The sequence below is a fragment of the Molothrus aeneus genome, chromosome 15, assembly GCF_037042795.1.
Source record: "Molothrus aeneus isolate 106 chromosome 15, BPBGC_Maene_1.0, whole genome shotgun sequence".
Classification (NCBI taxonomy): Eukaryota; Metazoa; Chordata; class Aves; order Passeriformes; family Icteridae; genus Molothrus; species Molothrus aeneus.
In genome coordinates this window covers 14,450,076-14,466,113 of record NC_089660.1, presented here as the reverse complement: position 1 = coordinate 14,466,113, position 16,038 = coordinate 14,450,076, and the positions used below count along the sequence as shown (strand labels likewise).

The 16,038-nt window shown below is 40.5% G+C and overlaps 1 protein-coding gene across 2 annotated transcripts in view; it reads left to right on the top strand.

The window, feature by feature from the left end:
• Window positions 1–16,038, top strand: part of SLIT3 (slit guidance ligand 3) — a 491,996-nt gene that overhangs the window by 379,395 nt on the left and 96,563 nt on the right. For both annotated transcript variants that reach the window (XM_066559986.1, XM_066559985.1), the window contains 4 exons: window positions 1–144; window positions 2,587–2,730; window positions 7,724–7,887; window positions 10,366–10,498. In XM_066559986.1, the coding sequence (XP_066416083.1) occupies window positions 1–144; window positions 2,587–2,730; window positions 7,724–7,887; window positions 10,366–10,498 (585 nt within the window). The remainder of the gene's footprint in view (window positions 145–2,586; window positions 2,731–7,723; window positions 7,888–10,365; window positions 10,499–16,038) is intronic.

Genomic DNA, 16,038 nt, shown 5'->3' with positions numbered 1-16,038 from the left:
AAATCTGAGCAACAACAAGATCAAGGAGATCCGGGAGGGCGCGTTCGACGGCGCCGCGGGCGTGCAGGAGCTGATCCTGACGGAGAACCAGCTGGAGGCCGTGCATGGCAGGATGTTCAGGGGCCTCACGGGGCTGAAGACCCTGTAAGTGAGAGCCCTGTCTGTGCTCCTCCCTGGGCAGGGTGGGAGTGCTCAGGCTCAGCAGTGCCTGCTGCTAAAATATCTGTAATTACACAGCCAGTGCTGCTGCTCGGCCTTGAGGCTTTCAATCTATCTCTGGTCCTGGGCAGGTTTGAGATTTATGAGCTATTTCTGTAAAATGGAGAGATTTTCACAGCGCTGACATGATGGGGGAACCTGTCATGTGTCAAATTTGTGCACTTCCAGTCGTTTAATGCTTTTATTATTTTGTTATTTCCTCTGGAAACAAGATATTCAGGAACATGTTTCCTATCACTTTGTCCATCCTCCCACTGTTCCTCCACCCAAATTGGAGCTGTGCTGTAGAAAGAAAGCACTTGACTAGGTAGGGCTGTCAAGAAATAGACTCAAGGAATCAAAATACAATTAAAATCTGCAATTTCATTAGCAAAAAAATACTACTTATGTTGGAAGCTATCATGACACAATTAGTACAGTCCTTACTCAAGTGTAAAAAGAAACTCAAGTTTCCTTTCAAGGACTTTGTTCTGCGATGACAAATATGGAACTTTTGCTGTTCCATTAACATTTTTTGTGGTTACAGCCATCTGTTCTTCAATTTAATGTATGCACTTTACTAAGGGATTTGAAAATACTGCCCATAGATATTAAATTAATTTTTATACTGTAAAGCAGCCTGTGGCAGTGCTCCTAAACAAAATTCAGCATTTTTTAATAAAAAGATGCTTAACATTCAAGCTATCCTGCTGACCTGACCTACATTTCCCCCAGCTGATAAAGCAGTCTAAATATACACAGCATGATATGAGGATTTGTGAGTCTAAGTGTTCTTTCAGGAAGGGCACACAGTGCATGGTGAACCATGATATGAAACCAAAGGGTTTGGCTTGAGGGACACATATTGCTATCCATTAATTGAATTTCTTTCAGCTTTAAAATAGTAATCTTTTGCAAAGGGGCTGCATTTTTCAGGGTCATGGTCCAGCTTTTAAAAGGCTGTATGTTCCTGCAATGCAAGAAATCACTGTGCAGGATATATTGGCATTCAGATTATCCCATCCTGCACTTCTGCTGCCTGATACATTCCATACAGGGCAGGAGAAAGGTTTCCTGCTGCTGCTAAGGGCCTTATTCTCCCATTTACTGCTTGTTCATTTTAGAGCTGGTGCTCCTGACCCGGCAAAGGTGTTTCTCTGTGCCCTGTGGGTCTCTCCTGACACAGTTTCACCCCAGCTGCAGTCCCAAAATGACAGAGACCGTGATGCCCCTGCTGGTAACTGCACAGAGAGCAGTGATGCAAAAGCAGGACAGTGTTCAAACAGGCAATGGCTGTGATGATGCTGCCAATGTTTTCCCAGCCACATCTAAACTCTCTCTGGTGATTTTCAGGTAGCATTGATGTAGCATTTCAATGCCCAGCTGGCTGATACCAATCTGAGATTGAAATTCAAACTCCTGAGGGAGTCTGAATTTCTATTGTTCACTGCATGAGTTGGATACCCTGGGGTTGGATACCCAGGGGTTAACCCTCCTCAGTTTGGAGCATCAATTCACTGCAACAGCAGCAGGAGCTGCGTGCATGCTGTGGGTCTTTGGCAGTGTGCTTTTATTACTGAGTGATTTTTCACCCAAGTAGGAATATCACAACAGTGCAGTGATGTTTACAGACCCAGATATTGATTGGCTTGCAGTGTAACAAATACACATGAGCCTTTTTTGCAATGGAGTGAAACAAGACACTCCAGTCTTTCAGATTAATTGGTCTTTATTGTCGAGTTCATTGTTACCATAACAACTCAGAGAGATGCATCTTCCAAAACACAGCACTGATTCATCTGATACAAGCACCAAGCAAAGACCATTTTATAGAATGATTACTGGGTTTTGTCTTCAAAATTAATGATGATAATGACATTCCTGAGCTTGTGCCAGGTCTGGAAATCTTTCCTACAGTATTCCTTGATTTTTGATGAGGATTCTGTTTTCTTCTGTACTTTTGCTGTGTGGAATACAAAAAAACATCCAGGACAGGAGCAGAAGTAATGCAGCCAGTATTGTTATTGTCACACACTTCTGGCACTTCTTTCTCAAATGATCTCTGAAATACATCTCAGCCTACTCTCAGATATTTATTAAATTGAGCCTTTAGTTTTTATTTCAGGTTTGTCACTAGTAATAATTTTAATTGCATATTGCTTTCAGATGTGCAGCTCCCATCAGCCTCTAATGTTGAGTGGAAGAGATGCATTTTAAAATCACAAGACCATGTTTATGTGAATCTAACCCTCCTCTAGCTATGTTCTACTTCAGCAATCAATAAAACCAGAATGATTTCCAAAGCATCTCTTGATGCCCTTGGTAAAGCACCTCCCATCCTGCATTATTATCCAGTGGTTCCTAATTCCCTGTTTTTAATCCTTGTAGGATGCTGAGGAGCAACTCCATCAGCTGTATCAACAACGACACCTTTGCTGGCCTGAGCTCAGTGAGGCTCCTGTCTCTGTATGACAATCACATCAGCACCATCACCCCTGGAGCCTTCAGCACTCTGGTCTCTCTGTCCACAATGTAAGTGGTTTTTTGTGGGATGAACATGGCATGGTGAGGTTCTTTTATGCTTTCCTTTCAAAAAAGACAATATTTCAGTTTATATGGAAAACACTATCTAGGGAAAGAAAACTCCATCCTACTGAAATCACAGGTTTGGAGGATGCAAGGTGTGATTTTTTTTTTTTTTTTAATTGAATAATTTCAGCTGGAGTGGCTGAAAACACTTGGAGGTTGCCAGCCTCAGGCAGGATGACTTTGTTTTGCTGTGTCATAGCCCAGTGCAATGTGCAGGAGAAGGTGTAAAACATGTAAAACAATTTCTGCAGATTCAAGGAGTGTAGCTTAACACACACTCAGCTCCCTGAAGCTGCTTTAGTGTCAGTAGAGTCTGATTTTGCAAGAACAGCTTTCTTGGATTTCAGTTACATTAGTTAAACATCAGAAGTCTACTAGCTGATTCTTAGATTTTCAGAGCATCTGAAGAAGACAAAATAGTCAAGTCTTACTGAATGTGAATTTGAAAATCCCAATCTAAGCTTTATTTTAATTCTCTTACACTTCTCAGCCATTCTTTGAAATATTTCTCATGTTTCTTAAATACTTTAAAATGCTTTTCTAGTGTGTCCATTTTAATAAAGTACAGACTGATAAATATGGAAAGAAATTCTGCCTTTTCTTTCCAACTGTGAGAGGGGACCCTGGTGTTGCTGTTAATGGAAATTGTCTGTCCTGAAAATACAGCCTAATTGTCCAGTCAAAATAAACTCTCAATCCTATTGCATTTCAGGATTGGAAAACATTCTTCATCATGTTTGGGCAAAGAAGGAGGTGTTGAATCTCAGCTGTTTTGTTGCTGACACTTTCCCTTTGCTGTGGCAACTTTTCACCAACAAATCAGTTATCGTTTTGGCATTAGCTCCATGCAGCATAAGGAACACAGAATTTTCTTTCCTTTTACATTGTGTAGTCCTCAAAATTGATGGACAAAGAGGAAAAACACAAGCAGATTATTTTTATTGACTGTTTTCAAGTCTCTGGTCAAAGCAAGTGGCACTTGCTGAAAGCTGCTGTTGTCACTGTGCTGCAGGCAGTGCCTGCTGCTCCTCTGCTCTCTCTGTGCTTCCCTCCGTGGCTCCCTTTGGGCAGGGATTCTCTGAATCAGTCTGTGAAGCCCCTACCTTGCTTTCATTGAATTGTCCTTGTCATATTTTGTTAGAAAATAGCCCATTTTCTTTTTTCATCTGTGGGAAAAGATTGCTGCACTTTCTAGCAAGAGCAATTAAAGCTGCTGCTAATTGGAATGCATGTCTTTGGCACTGATTTATAATCCTGTTGGTTCCTAGCTGTGTATTGGTGGAAGAGTTTGTTTTTTGACACATTTCCATTCTGTGTTTGATCTAGAGGCAGAAAAGGTGTGGTTTTGACTTCTTTAGACCCTGGGTTGAGGCCATGGTGATTTTTGCCATACAAATGCAGAATTCAGCTTTGTTCATTTCATGGCAGCACTCTGCTGTAGGTGGATTTATTGGATGACAAACACCACTGAAGTTAGATGGTGTGACTGTTTTCCCTGCTGAGCCCACACTTTGGGAGCTAATGGGGTACTGTAGTGCCTTACTTTCACATCTGTCAATGGGAGACAAAAATTCATGCAATGTTCCATTTCCAGTTTTATATTGGCATATTTGCAGCATTAAAGAACATTGTTCCTTTTGTTCTTACCCTTTGGGAGTCAGTCTCGTTGATATTCTCAAAACATGGACAGCTCTGAAAATAATACCCTATCTAATGATTTTCAATAGAGGAATAACTCCTATTTGGTAGAAAGAGTTGCAATTTTTATTTTGTTGTTGGTCAAACTAGGCACTGTGGTATCTTAATTTGAAGTGCCCTAGCAGTTCTTCCCACAGAAAATTCAGTCATGTCTTTTAGTCCTTGCACAGTCAAGGGAGATATTTGCAAGCAGAACTGCTTTTCCATGGATTATTATTAAAATAACTGCATGACTGCATAATGCCAGAATGACATAAAACTATTCTTGTATAAACTTAACCTGAATTCCAGAATATATTTTCAATCTAATTTCAAAAACATCCAGATGTGTTCCAGCATGTTTTTCTAACAGGTCACTAGAATCCATTTAAATAGTTAATATTCTATGACTTCTTTGTAATTTTGAAGAGGCACTTGCAGTAGGATATACATATTTCATTTCTCAAGACTTCTATTTCCCCTTGATTTTTAAAATATGTCTATGTCCTTGAGTAAACACTTCTGAATTTCATGTTAGTACAAAATCTCTGCTAAAAGTTTGATTGCTGTGTTTCTGTCTGAGTGGGTAAATCACTATTGTATGTGTGGGAACTCTGATTATTACTGATGAGTTTTCACATCAATTTTTCTGCCCAACATTACTGTTTCTGATTTGAGAACTCCACTTGAATACTCAGTTTCCTCAGTAAAGCTTTGACATACAATTAGCCTTTCCAGACTTTCAATTCCATTTCAAGTCAAGTAGGAAATCTCTTTATCCATGTGATAGTTTAAGGAGGGACTTCATCTTGCATTTCTATCAAAAGTTGCATCACAGCCTTGCCATGGAAAGAGCATGTATGTGGGGACATGTGTGAATTAAAGCTAAAAATTAAATTAGCTGCATTAAAGCTAAAAATCCCTGCTCTGCAGTTGGAAAAGGATAAAAATCTAAAAGTTGGTAAGGTGGCAGAAGATCATGTGGAATTACTGACAAGATAAATTTGTTCTTTTTCTGCCTGGAGTGATTTGAATTTCTAAATGGGAGATTTGTTTATTTGTTAATTTTATCTGTAACAACCTATTTCTTTCTTACTTCCCAAGAAAAAGCATAATCCAACTTCTAAACTAAGAGTCTAAAAATTTTACATCGTACTTTAACCCGTGTTTGCCAAGAAGAAAAGGAGGCTTTGTGGATAGTTACATTAAGTCAAAACAATCTCTCCTCTCTAGACAGGGATAGTTAATATTTTTTTATATGGAGCACTTTGTAGATGGAAAGTTTCTGAAAGTTTTTGATGAGTCTTGGTAAGATGCTCTCTAGATGTGCAAAATGTCCTTTACCCTCAGAGCTGCTGGTTTTCCAGAACCCTGATTATACACACCTGCTGTTTGTTCCCAGTGGCAGATTATTCAGTTCTGAGGATTTGTGTGATGGAAGCAGCTCTGTGAACATGATCTCACTCTCTCCCACCAGTGGAACAAATGGCCTTTGAAGCACTGCCTCTCTCAGTGGTTCAGACATTTGGTTCAGGCACTCTGCTCATGCCAAAGTCTATCAGGGTGGAAAATATACAAAGCATCCTGCATGTGGTCCCATTATGGATTAACGAAAATGGAAAACAATTCAGAAGGAGAGCAGCTAGAATTAGAGTGTTGCTTTCAGTGCTTTTTTGCACCTTCTGTATGAAAGCTCTTGTGTAACCTGTTGGGTTTCTCACCTTTCTGCAGCGTTTGAGTCCAAATGTGAAGCAGGTGGAGTGTTTTTATAACATTATGCTGAGTTTTCTGCTCTCCCCAGTTCTCCTTTCTCCACAAGGTCCATAAGCCTGTGTTAAATCCACATGGGATTAACCCCAGAGCTCCAGGGCAGAGCAGTGATTGAAGTAGGCTGTGCTGCAGTGCTGAGAGCAGCTGTAAATCATATTGTGGCTGTGTGATTTTGGCCTAGAACCTACAGAATTTAGGAGTTGCTTTGGGTTTGCTTTCTAACTGCCCCACCTCAATTGTACCACATGTTTTTGTCTTCAGTACTATTGTTTTCTGAAGGAATTGTTTGGCTGAAGTCCTAATGTGATTTTGACTGCATATTTAGGTTTGTGAAAGCATCTTGTAAGTGAAGACTTAAAAACTACTTCAGCTACTACACCTGCAGTTGAAGTGCCTGTTTCTTGCCTTCAAATTTTGTGTCTTAAAAGATATGCTATGATTTAAAGAAATTTCATTATCATATTTCTTTCTGTGCTACCAAAATAGTAATTCTTGGGCACATTCATACATGATGTGAATATTTCATCAATATTAGGTTAGAGACTTCATTTTGCATGCACAGGCCCTGACAGCTCATTCTTCTTTGTGACTGAGGCTGTTGATGCTCCCTCTCTCTGTACACAGCATAAACAGCTCTCCCTTTCTACCAGGGAGCTCAGCCTCTTTCCTTGAGCTGAACTTGAGTTAGGAAGGAGCTGCTGAGCCAGGCTCTGTTCAGGCTCCATCCCTGTCTTGGAGGTGTCAGATGATTGCTTTGGGGGCTGCACACCACAGCACCATGCCTGGGCTGCAGCTCTGCATGGAAGATATTTCAGGAGCTGGAGCAAGATTTGAAGCAGACCCCACAAAGTTTACAAGGCAGCAGAACAGATGCTTTTCCCTACAGGTACCCAGACCTGAGAAATCTTCATAAGTGGCTCAAGATGACAGTGCTGCTTTATATATGTATATATGTATGTATGTATATATGTATATATGTATGTATGTATATATGTATATAGGTACATGTATAGCACTTTCCTTGCTGTTTCAGTAGGAACCCCAAATTCACTTGCCAGTGGCTCCCTCCTGGCTCTGGTTTGTGTGGGACAGAGGGGAGTGCTGAGGCAGGTACATGGTCATGGTGAAGATCATGCATGCACACATGGGTGTAGTTTGTGAGGTGAGTTTAGATTTGGGTGTGAGCTGTAGCTTGGGTTGAATTCCACACTAAACCCAGCCCTGGTAGTGATGTAAGTATGTTTAAATAATAATTCTAAGCACTTTGGTTTATAAACATATGTTTATATATGCATAACTATATATATTTTAATTATAATCCCAGCCCTAATATAAAACCTGCATGGAACTTTCCAGATCTGCAGGATGGAGGAGGGATCTCACAAGAACACAGGAAAGAGCCTGGACTTGGAGCCCCTCATCTTTCTGTGGTTATTTCAGTATTTCTGTACGTTCATGTGTAATGGAATCATGTTTTGTTCCCTTTCAGTAATTTGCTGGCTAATTCCTTTAATTGTAACTGCCATTTGGCCTGGCTGGGGAAATGGCTGAGGAAGAAGAGAATTGTCAGTGGAAATCCACGCTGCTTGAAGCCCTTTTTCTTGAAGGATATTCCAATCCAAGATGTAGATGTCCAGGACTTCACCTGTGATGGTAAGAAAGTCCAGTTTGTTTTGGCACTTGTATTAATGTTGAGAAGGCTCCTCCCTACCAAGCAGTGCTGCACAGGAAACATTTTGATTTGGGGGTGGAAAAGGCAACTACCTAGAGCTGAAGATCACTGTTCTCTATCAGTGATATATTTTTATTCTTGATTTCCTGTTTCTGAATTTCTGCTATCTACACCTAAATTTAATAATTATATTAATTTATTGTAGACAAGTGCCCTGCTTTGTCTAATCCTGGTGTAATCCTGGGCCTTCCTTACTCTGAGTTAACACTCTGAAACCAGTGGGAGTCTTGGCTTGCTTGGAAAGTCTCTTAGATTTGGATACTGTTCAAGGTCACCAGTTAAAGGTGCATACAGGGAAATAAAAAAGAACCTTAGACATTATTTGAAATGACTCAGTGATGCTTCATGCTTTGTTGGGTCTATGTGGGTTTAAAAGAAAATACTCTGAGATTTCTTTCATTCTCCAGGTAATTTTTGTCTTCTGGTCAAGCAGACTTTAGAGAAACTAGTCAGGAGAATGTTGCTTGATGAATGCCCTGGTAACTTGACTTGCAGCTTGTTGAGACCAGAGAGGCTGGAGGTGCAGTTAGTCATACCTCTAAAGAGACAATAAGAGTGATAGAAGTTCCCTACTTAGAGTAAAAATTAATTCCTGTCCTAGTCAAGCAATCTGGCAACAGGCCCAGGTTCTTGAGCTCACAGCTCAAGAGACCCAATTTTAGTCATAAAAGAATAATTCACTTTTAATTTGAGAGAAAAAAGCCCCAAAACCAACCAGAATCCTCGTCCACAGACTGACATTCCACACTTGGGAGAAAAGAAGAATCCTGGTGCACAAAATGTCATTCCACAGTTGGGAGCTTTCTCTGTCAGGCAGTAACTTGGAGCTGAGGCAAATGGAAAGTAGGTGGTGGCAGGGTGTGAAACACAGGGGAAAATTAAATATGCTGAAAAAACCTGCTCTTTCTGCAGGTTTATGAAGGACTTTGAATTTTGTTTCCAGTCATTAAACTCAGTGGGGAAGAAAAGAAAAAAAAAATCTTCTCTGTTCTTCTGTAGTCTGGTGGTGCCTCCCCAGCCCTCTGAATGCAAATGATTCCTACCCATACAGTCAGGGGTAATTCTGTTATCTTCTACCAGGACTTCCAGTCTTTTTCTTTAATCTCAATGCTCATGGGTGCTTCCAGCAGAGAGAAGAAAGAACCAGATCTGTCTCAATTAGTCCTTGCATCAGTTAGGAGGAAAGAGCAGGCTGGGAGCTCTGGGTCTCAGCTCGGGCTGCCTGTGCTCACACACAGTTTTGTGCTTCCCCTCCCTGTCATCCCCAGAATGTGCCATAAGTGTTTCCTTTCACATCCATGTGATCCTGCAGCAGGCATGTGCCTTATGTTTTGCAAAGCCTGTTGCTTTTGGGGAAAATCCATGCTTTAATGTTCTGAGCTTCAAAGCGTTGCTTTCTACTGCAGAAACCCTATTGTTCTTCAATTACAAGATTTAATCTGCTGTTTATGGACCTTTGAAACCATTTTTGGAGAAAGTTGATATTTTTAAGTGTGCACAGATGGATTGCCAGCAGTTGAAAGTGTGCTGCTTCAGTTTGTTGTTTGCCTGGTTATCATTGTTGAAAACAATGAGGCTTTACAATTCAGATCATAAACAAAGTGCCAGGCTGACTTTGAAAAGTAAAAAAAAAACATCTAACAGCTGAAGACCTTTTAAAAAAGTCTTCCAAAAGGAGAGTAGATAGTGAATATTATCTCTCTAGATAAATTTAAGGGCAATGTGCTGGTCAAGCTCTCCATTTCAGCTGGTGGGGGGAGGACTTGGGACTCATACATTGGATTGCACTATCATTTGCAGGATTACGAAGTAGATTCTCCTTAGGAAAAAAAAAATTTTAAAATATTAAATAATATTTTAAAATATTTCTATTCAGTTTATGATCTGTTTACGTTGCCTAAAGAGCTTGCATGAGGGGAGGGTGACCCAAAGCACTGGATCTAGTGTAAAATGAAAAGTAAAAAAAAAAATCTAAAAGCTGAATTGTAAAAAAGTCTTCCAAAAGGAGAGTAGATAGTGAATATTATCTCTCTAGATTAATTTAAGGGCAATGTGCTGGTCAAGCTCTCCATTTCAGCTGCTGGGGGGAGGACTTGGGATTCATACATTGGATTGCACTATCATTTGCAGAATTACAAAGTAGCTTCTCCTTAGGAAAAAAATATATATATTAAATAATGTTTTAAAATATGTCTATTCGGTTTATGAGCGCTTCATGTTTCCTAAAGAGCTTGCATGAGGGCAGGGTGATCCAAAGAGTTGGATCTCGTGTGAAATGCTGTGATGGTTACCCTGGATTCAGGCTGCCCCTCCCTGGTCCTTGTCACCAGTTACCCTCAGAGTGGGGGCCTTGGGCTGCAGTGCTGATTTCCTCACACCCTGCCTCTGTCCCTGTGCAGGTAATGATGAGAGCAGCTGCCTGCTTTCCCCTCCTTGTCCTTCCCAGTGCACCTGCGTGGACTCCGTGGTTCGCTGCAGCAACAAAGGGCTGCGGATGCTGCCCAAGGGGATTCCCAAGGATGTGACTGAGCTGTAAGTTACCTTTTACCTACCCCCTCTCTCGAGAAGTTCATCAAACTGCATCCTAGTGAGGCTTTGTGGGTCCCTGGGGGGTTTGCCTTTGACTTTAGTCATCTGTGCTCTGGTGCTTCCCGTATGTTCTGACCATTATTCTTATTTGTCCCTTGACTGAATAAATCGCTTTGTGATGGGAACAGAGTTTATCTGTCCTTGTACCCATTAATTCTGGGTGTAGGAACAAGTGCATTTATTAGTATCAAATAATCCTGTAGTGCTTCTGTGAGAGCCCAAGCTCGCAACAGGCAGTTTGAAGGGATGATGAAAATATGTTCCTGAGTTACGCAGCTGTGAGCTAATTATCCTCTGAGGAGATTAAAAAAAGGGAAAAAAAGGAAGCTGGTGGTGGAAACAAGGAATTCTTTTCTCCAAACCTCATGAAATGGCTAAAATAACAGATAATTAGATTATATTGCAAAGTAAATTCATCCTAGTTTAGAACCATCTTTCTAGTTGTCTTTTCATCCACGCTTCAGTAGGAATTTATAGTGGATTTTCTTTCCATGGAAAGAAAATATCCTGGTGGAACTGCTTGGCTTAAGCAGTTGGCAGTAGAAATACTGAGCTTTTCCCCTTTAGGCCCTTATTCAAATCTATCCCAGGTGAGTCATTACTGAAACTTGTTACAATCTCATCAACATTTCTATGTGAAAATAATTGCTTGAGTTGGTTGGTATGTTTGATGAATTTTATAATGAACTAAAATCTGGTTGTGCTATTTTCTAGTACCTACTATTATTTTTACTCCCTTCACGGGGGGAGAATGGGGCTCACACTGTTTTTACCGGTGCTGTGGACAAATACAAATACAATGGGGGTGAATGAGGGTACTGGAAGTGCCTGGGGTAACTCAACATGGAAACTTTGCATTAATGAATGCATCCTTGCAGCACTGTTGACCAGGGCGTGGTTAATGGTGAATTGAATTGAACTGAAAGGCAATTCCTGGCCTGGATTCCTTTATATATTGCCATCAGTGTTAAGAAGTCTGCAAGGTCATCTCTGCTCTGCTTTTGTTCAAGTTTCATTGCATTCAAATGTAACTTACCAGCAGTAAGGTATCACAGATGTTACTTTGATTTCCACTGCCACACTGAGGAATTTTTATGTTTAAATTTTGCATATTGAGTTCTGCTGATACTATCTGATACCCTGATGACATAGCTTTCACAAAAAGAGTAAATTTAATCTCACATTCTTAAAAACTGCTATATTTCTTAACCATTTCTTGGCAAATGAGGCAATAGCCTGGAAGTGAGCAGTCTGAGTTCATAGGAGTTTACGTGACTGTCTTCTTCAGTAGGAGCCTCTTGGCTGTGCAGAGCTCTAGTTCAGCTTTCTGCTTTCCATCCAAAATGTGTCAGCAGAACACAGACAGCCATGGACTGCCTAGCTCTGAATATTTCATATTCTGCAAATATAACCTTTGAATCTGTCCCAGCTGTCTCAAAATTCAATCCTGATCTCATTCTCCTCTCAACTAACATAAACTGAGCTCCTTATTTGTTTCTAAACCAAAAGATGGGTTGCAGGTACTGAGGCATGAAATTTCATGTGTTTGTGGAAACTGTGACAAGAATGAAGTAAGTAAATAAAAAATAATCAGTCTTGCTTGCCTTTCTTCTGCTTCCAGATTGAGACAGAGATATTGCCCATAACCTGCTTCATCATGCAGGTTACAGGTTACCAGTGTGAAGTTACACATTTTTTATTGTTCTGTGTTTGAGAATTTCAATTGTTGCTGTGATAAGCAGCATCTCCAGTGGGACCCAGCCTCTTGTGTCATCTTGAGGACAGCTGGAACCTGGCAGAGGGAACCCAAAAGCTTCCTGGGCACAGGGTGGAAGAGATTTACCTTGTTCAGTTGCCCAAGGCCAGAGTCTCAGGTGCCAAGGAGGTGCCAAGGCCATGCAGGACTCCTGTCCCTGTGTCCCACAGCTCCCTCCCTGCAGAGGGCCTGAGCAGGGACGGGATGCACAGGAGCATTTCAGTGCAGTTTTTATGAATGCACCAGTCTGACATTTATAACCTTCCATTGCTGATGTATTCATCTGCCAGGCACATTGGTTGCAGAGCTTTTTATTAAACTGCAGGGCTTTTGTGCAACATGGTTTAAGAAAAAGAGCTGTCAGGTGTCTGCCTAAACCGCTCTCTTGTGGCTGAATGTAGCCTTCTCATAAATTTCTTTAAATTCTCTTAGAGGTCTTAAAATAGTCTTAAAGGGGGAATCCTTTCCTTGTAACAGGTATTAAATAGCACTGTGCAAAAATAAGCATACCTCTTGCACAGGCACACAGGGGAAATGTTGCCCTTTCTGGGTCAAATTTCACTGTACACTCAGCAGAGAAGATCCCCAGCAAAGTTTTATTGCAGGGTGGACAGGAGACACAGGCTCACTCCTTTCAGTGCTCATTCTGAGTTTCTGTTCCAATGTATATTTAGACAAGACATGTGAAAACCATTATCTCCTTCACATTTAGAGCTTGGAATGATAGGAGACATCCCTGTGTTTGGTTTGTGCCACCCTTGGGAGCAGGGATTACCTTGGCAGGGAAGGCTTCCATCTAGAACACAGTTGAAAAGATCACTCAGTGCTTTTTAGAGGAATGATGATGCAAGAAACTTCTATTTCCCAGCTTTTCCTTCAGAAAACCCTGTCATCATGGGCAAGCTCCCTTCCAGCTTCTTGGGAATAGGAAAATATTATGTTGTTTCTTGCAAATTCCTTCACTGTATATTCCTCCACTGTATATTTACATACTGCCTACATTTTTTCCCACTGTTTGTTTGCCCTGAAGAGAAACCTTGGGTTTACTTGAGCATGTTCAGTTTTCTGCTCCAGATGTTCAGAAGTAAAATGTTCATGCAATGAGCTAGTTTGGAACTCAGCCTTGCTGCTGCTTAGTGTTTTAGGCTTTCCTTTAATTCTGCTTTTTTCCCCTAAATCTGTTTGAACTTAGTTTCCCATGCTCTTTCTCCTTTTATGTATTACCTCAGTGTGTGAACACTAGATTTTTTTCCTTTTATTCACAAAAGTATAGTCTATTTCTAATAAAGTCTTATCTGACAGCATCCAGCTGCTTTTATGGACCTACAGCAAATAACATTTTGCACTGGGGAAAATCATTGGAGGCAATTATGTGGACGGTGTGCACAAGCTGTAGCATAATGAGTGTGGTGTGTTTTAGAATAAATATGTACCAATCATGTCATCTCTAGACTCCAAATGTTGTCATGACACTGAGCTATAGGATAGCACTGGTGGGATTGTTAGAAAAACCTGCACTCGTTCATCACTGTTAGGGATTATTTCCCCTTCCATTTATATCAATGCAGGCTAATATTTGCATTACTTTTGCCATTTCTCTTTCTCTCCTCACAAACCTTCTCTCTCCTCTTGCTGTTCCTTGTTCTGCCTGGTAGGTTCATGTTATCAGTTATCATATTTACTTGGAGGTATTTACCACCAATCCCAACCCTTTTTTTCCAACTTCCAAGGCACTTGTGATTTCCTTTGACTTGTGACTAAAACCAGTGGCTTTTACCTGGGCTGTGCTGATTGATGCCTCAAATATGCCCACAGCAGTTTGGATAGCTGTGGAATATTCTAACAGTTTAGCACCACTTTCAGCTTGATCAAAGGGGAACTCTGGAGTGAGATATTTGATGAAAATCATCTGCTTGCAAATGCACATTCTCTTGCTTGTCTGGCAATTCACACTGTTTTACACAATGACCCCCAGCACAGGCATCAGGGGCTTTGCCTTTGATAATTAAGGAGAGAAACAATAAGGTTTATGTGGTCCTGCTCATTTTCTGCAGAGGGGGATTCTGCCATTGAGAGAAAGAAGGAGAGTTCTGTGGAGGATATTTTAGTTACAAATGTGTGGTGGGTTCATGTTGGTTAATCACTAGTGCACTTGCTTATTTTCTGCTGTGAGGTAGGATTAGGAGAAAGGCAAAGCAGGCTCAAAACTTTAAAAGGGTATAAAGAGAAATTTATTAACAGTAACTAAAAGAAAAAGTAATAAGAATCAAAACAAAACCTTCAGGACACTTCTCCTCTCCCTACAACCTTTTCTTTCCCAATGACAATGAAAAGAAACAAAATGTAAAATTTCAGTCCATTTACTACCTCTAGAATAGTCTTTCTTCAGTTTCCTTCTATTTCCTCATGAAATAGAGGAATTAATCTGCATTTCAAACCTGATAGTTTAGAATAAGTAAATAATATCAATATTATCAAATAACATGTTCAGTGACTGGTAAAGTTTGGGTCCATATCAGAAAGGGGACATTGGCACTTGCAGAGACTAAAGTTTAACTTTCTCTCAAACACAGCCATGTTTGTGTGTCAGACATGAAGGTTGTGCTCTGATGTACAAGTACAGCAAAACCCAGAGTCCAAATTTGCCAAAGCTTATGATAGTCCAAGATCCATATTTGAACCTAGATCCACACTTAGTTTTTGTTTCCTCTCAAAAAACTCTAATTGAAGCTCTTAAAATTCTTGTTTGTGGATGTTTCGTCTTTCCCAGTCCAATTCTTTTTTAGACCACCATCATTAGGAAATGAAATTTGACTCAAAATTTTAGGATAGTGGGTATGGACATGAATAGTTTTGGAGCGTAACTTAATTGTAGAGCTACATAAAATTGCCAAGTATCTTGGGTTTTGTAATGTAACATTCTTTGTGGAATATTGAAAGGAAAGGTGTTGTGCCTTTTCAATTACTGCCTGAGAACTGATTTCTCTCTCCAGTTTCTCCTCTTAGCATGGATTGCCACTGCAAGTTTGACTTCATGGCTGAATAGACACCTCAGTTCAAAAAGGATTCCAAGTGATTCAAGTTGTTACACGACGCTCTGGCACCTTGGGCTGGTTATATCACCTCCAACCCAAGTGGTTTCAGTACAAAAATAGACAAGTTGGAAAAAAGAGCAGCTTTTTATGCATAGTTTTAAATGTTTTATGTGCAATGTTGGTGTGTGTGGAGGATGCTGGATGAGCCCTGGGGCTGCTGCAGCCCTGTCCCACAGTGCCAGCCCTCCTGGCCATGCTGTAGAAGAAACCTGGCCAGGTAGGAAGGTGGTGGCTTTCTTTGAGAGCTGAACACGTATTTTGGCATTTTCTGGTTTGGTTCTTTTTCAATTTTTGCTCTGGCAATTGCTTGTTGGTTACAAGTTGGTTACAATTATTGAGACTTGAGGATTCTCAGCAGCATTCACAGGGTAAACACCAAAAACCTCCAATCTGATATTTAAATAGAGCCTAGAGACCTTAGGAAGCAAATGAGGTTGTTTTGGATAGCAGTCAGTGTCTATTTTAAGGCAACTGACACTCAGTCTTGACTCTGTATATTAATAACTTGATTCCCAGAATTAAAATTAGACACGTATTTTTCTTCATTCATACCAGAATTTCTTTGCATACCAGACACCATGGACATGATATTCCTTCGGCTAAAGACTGGAAAGAATTAAAAATTTAATCTT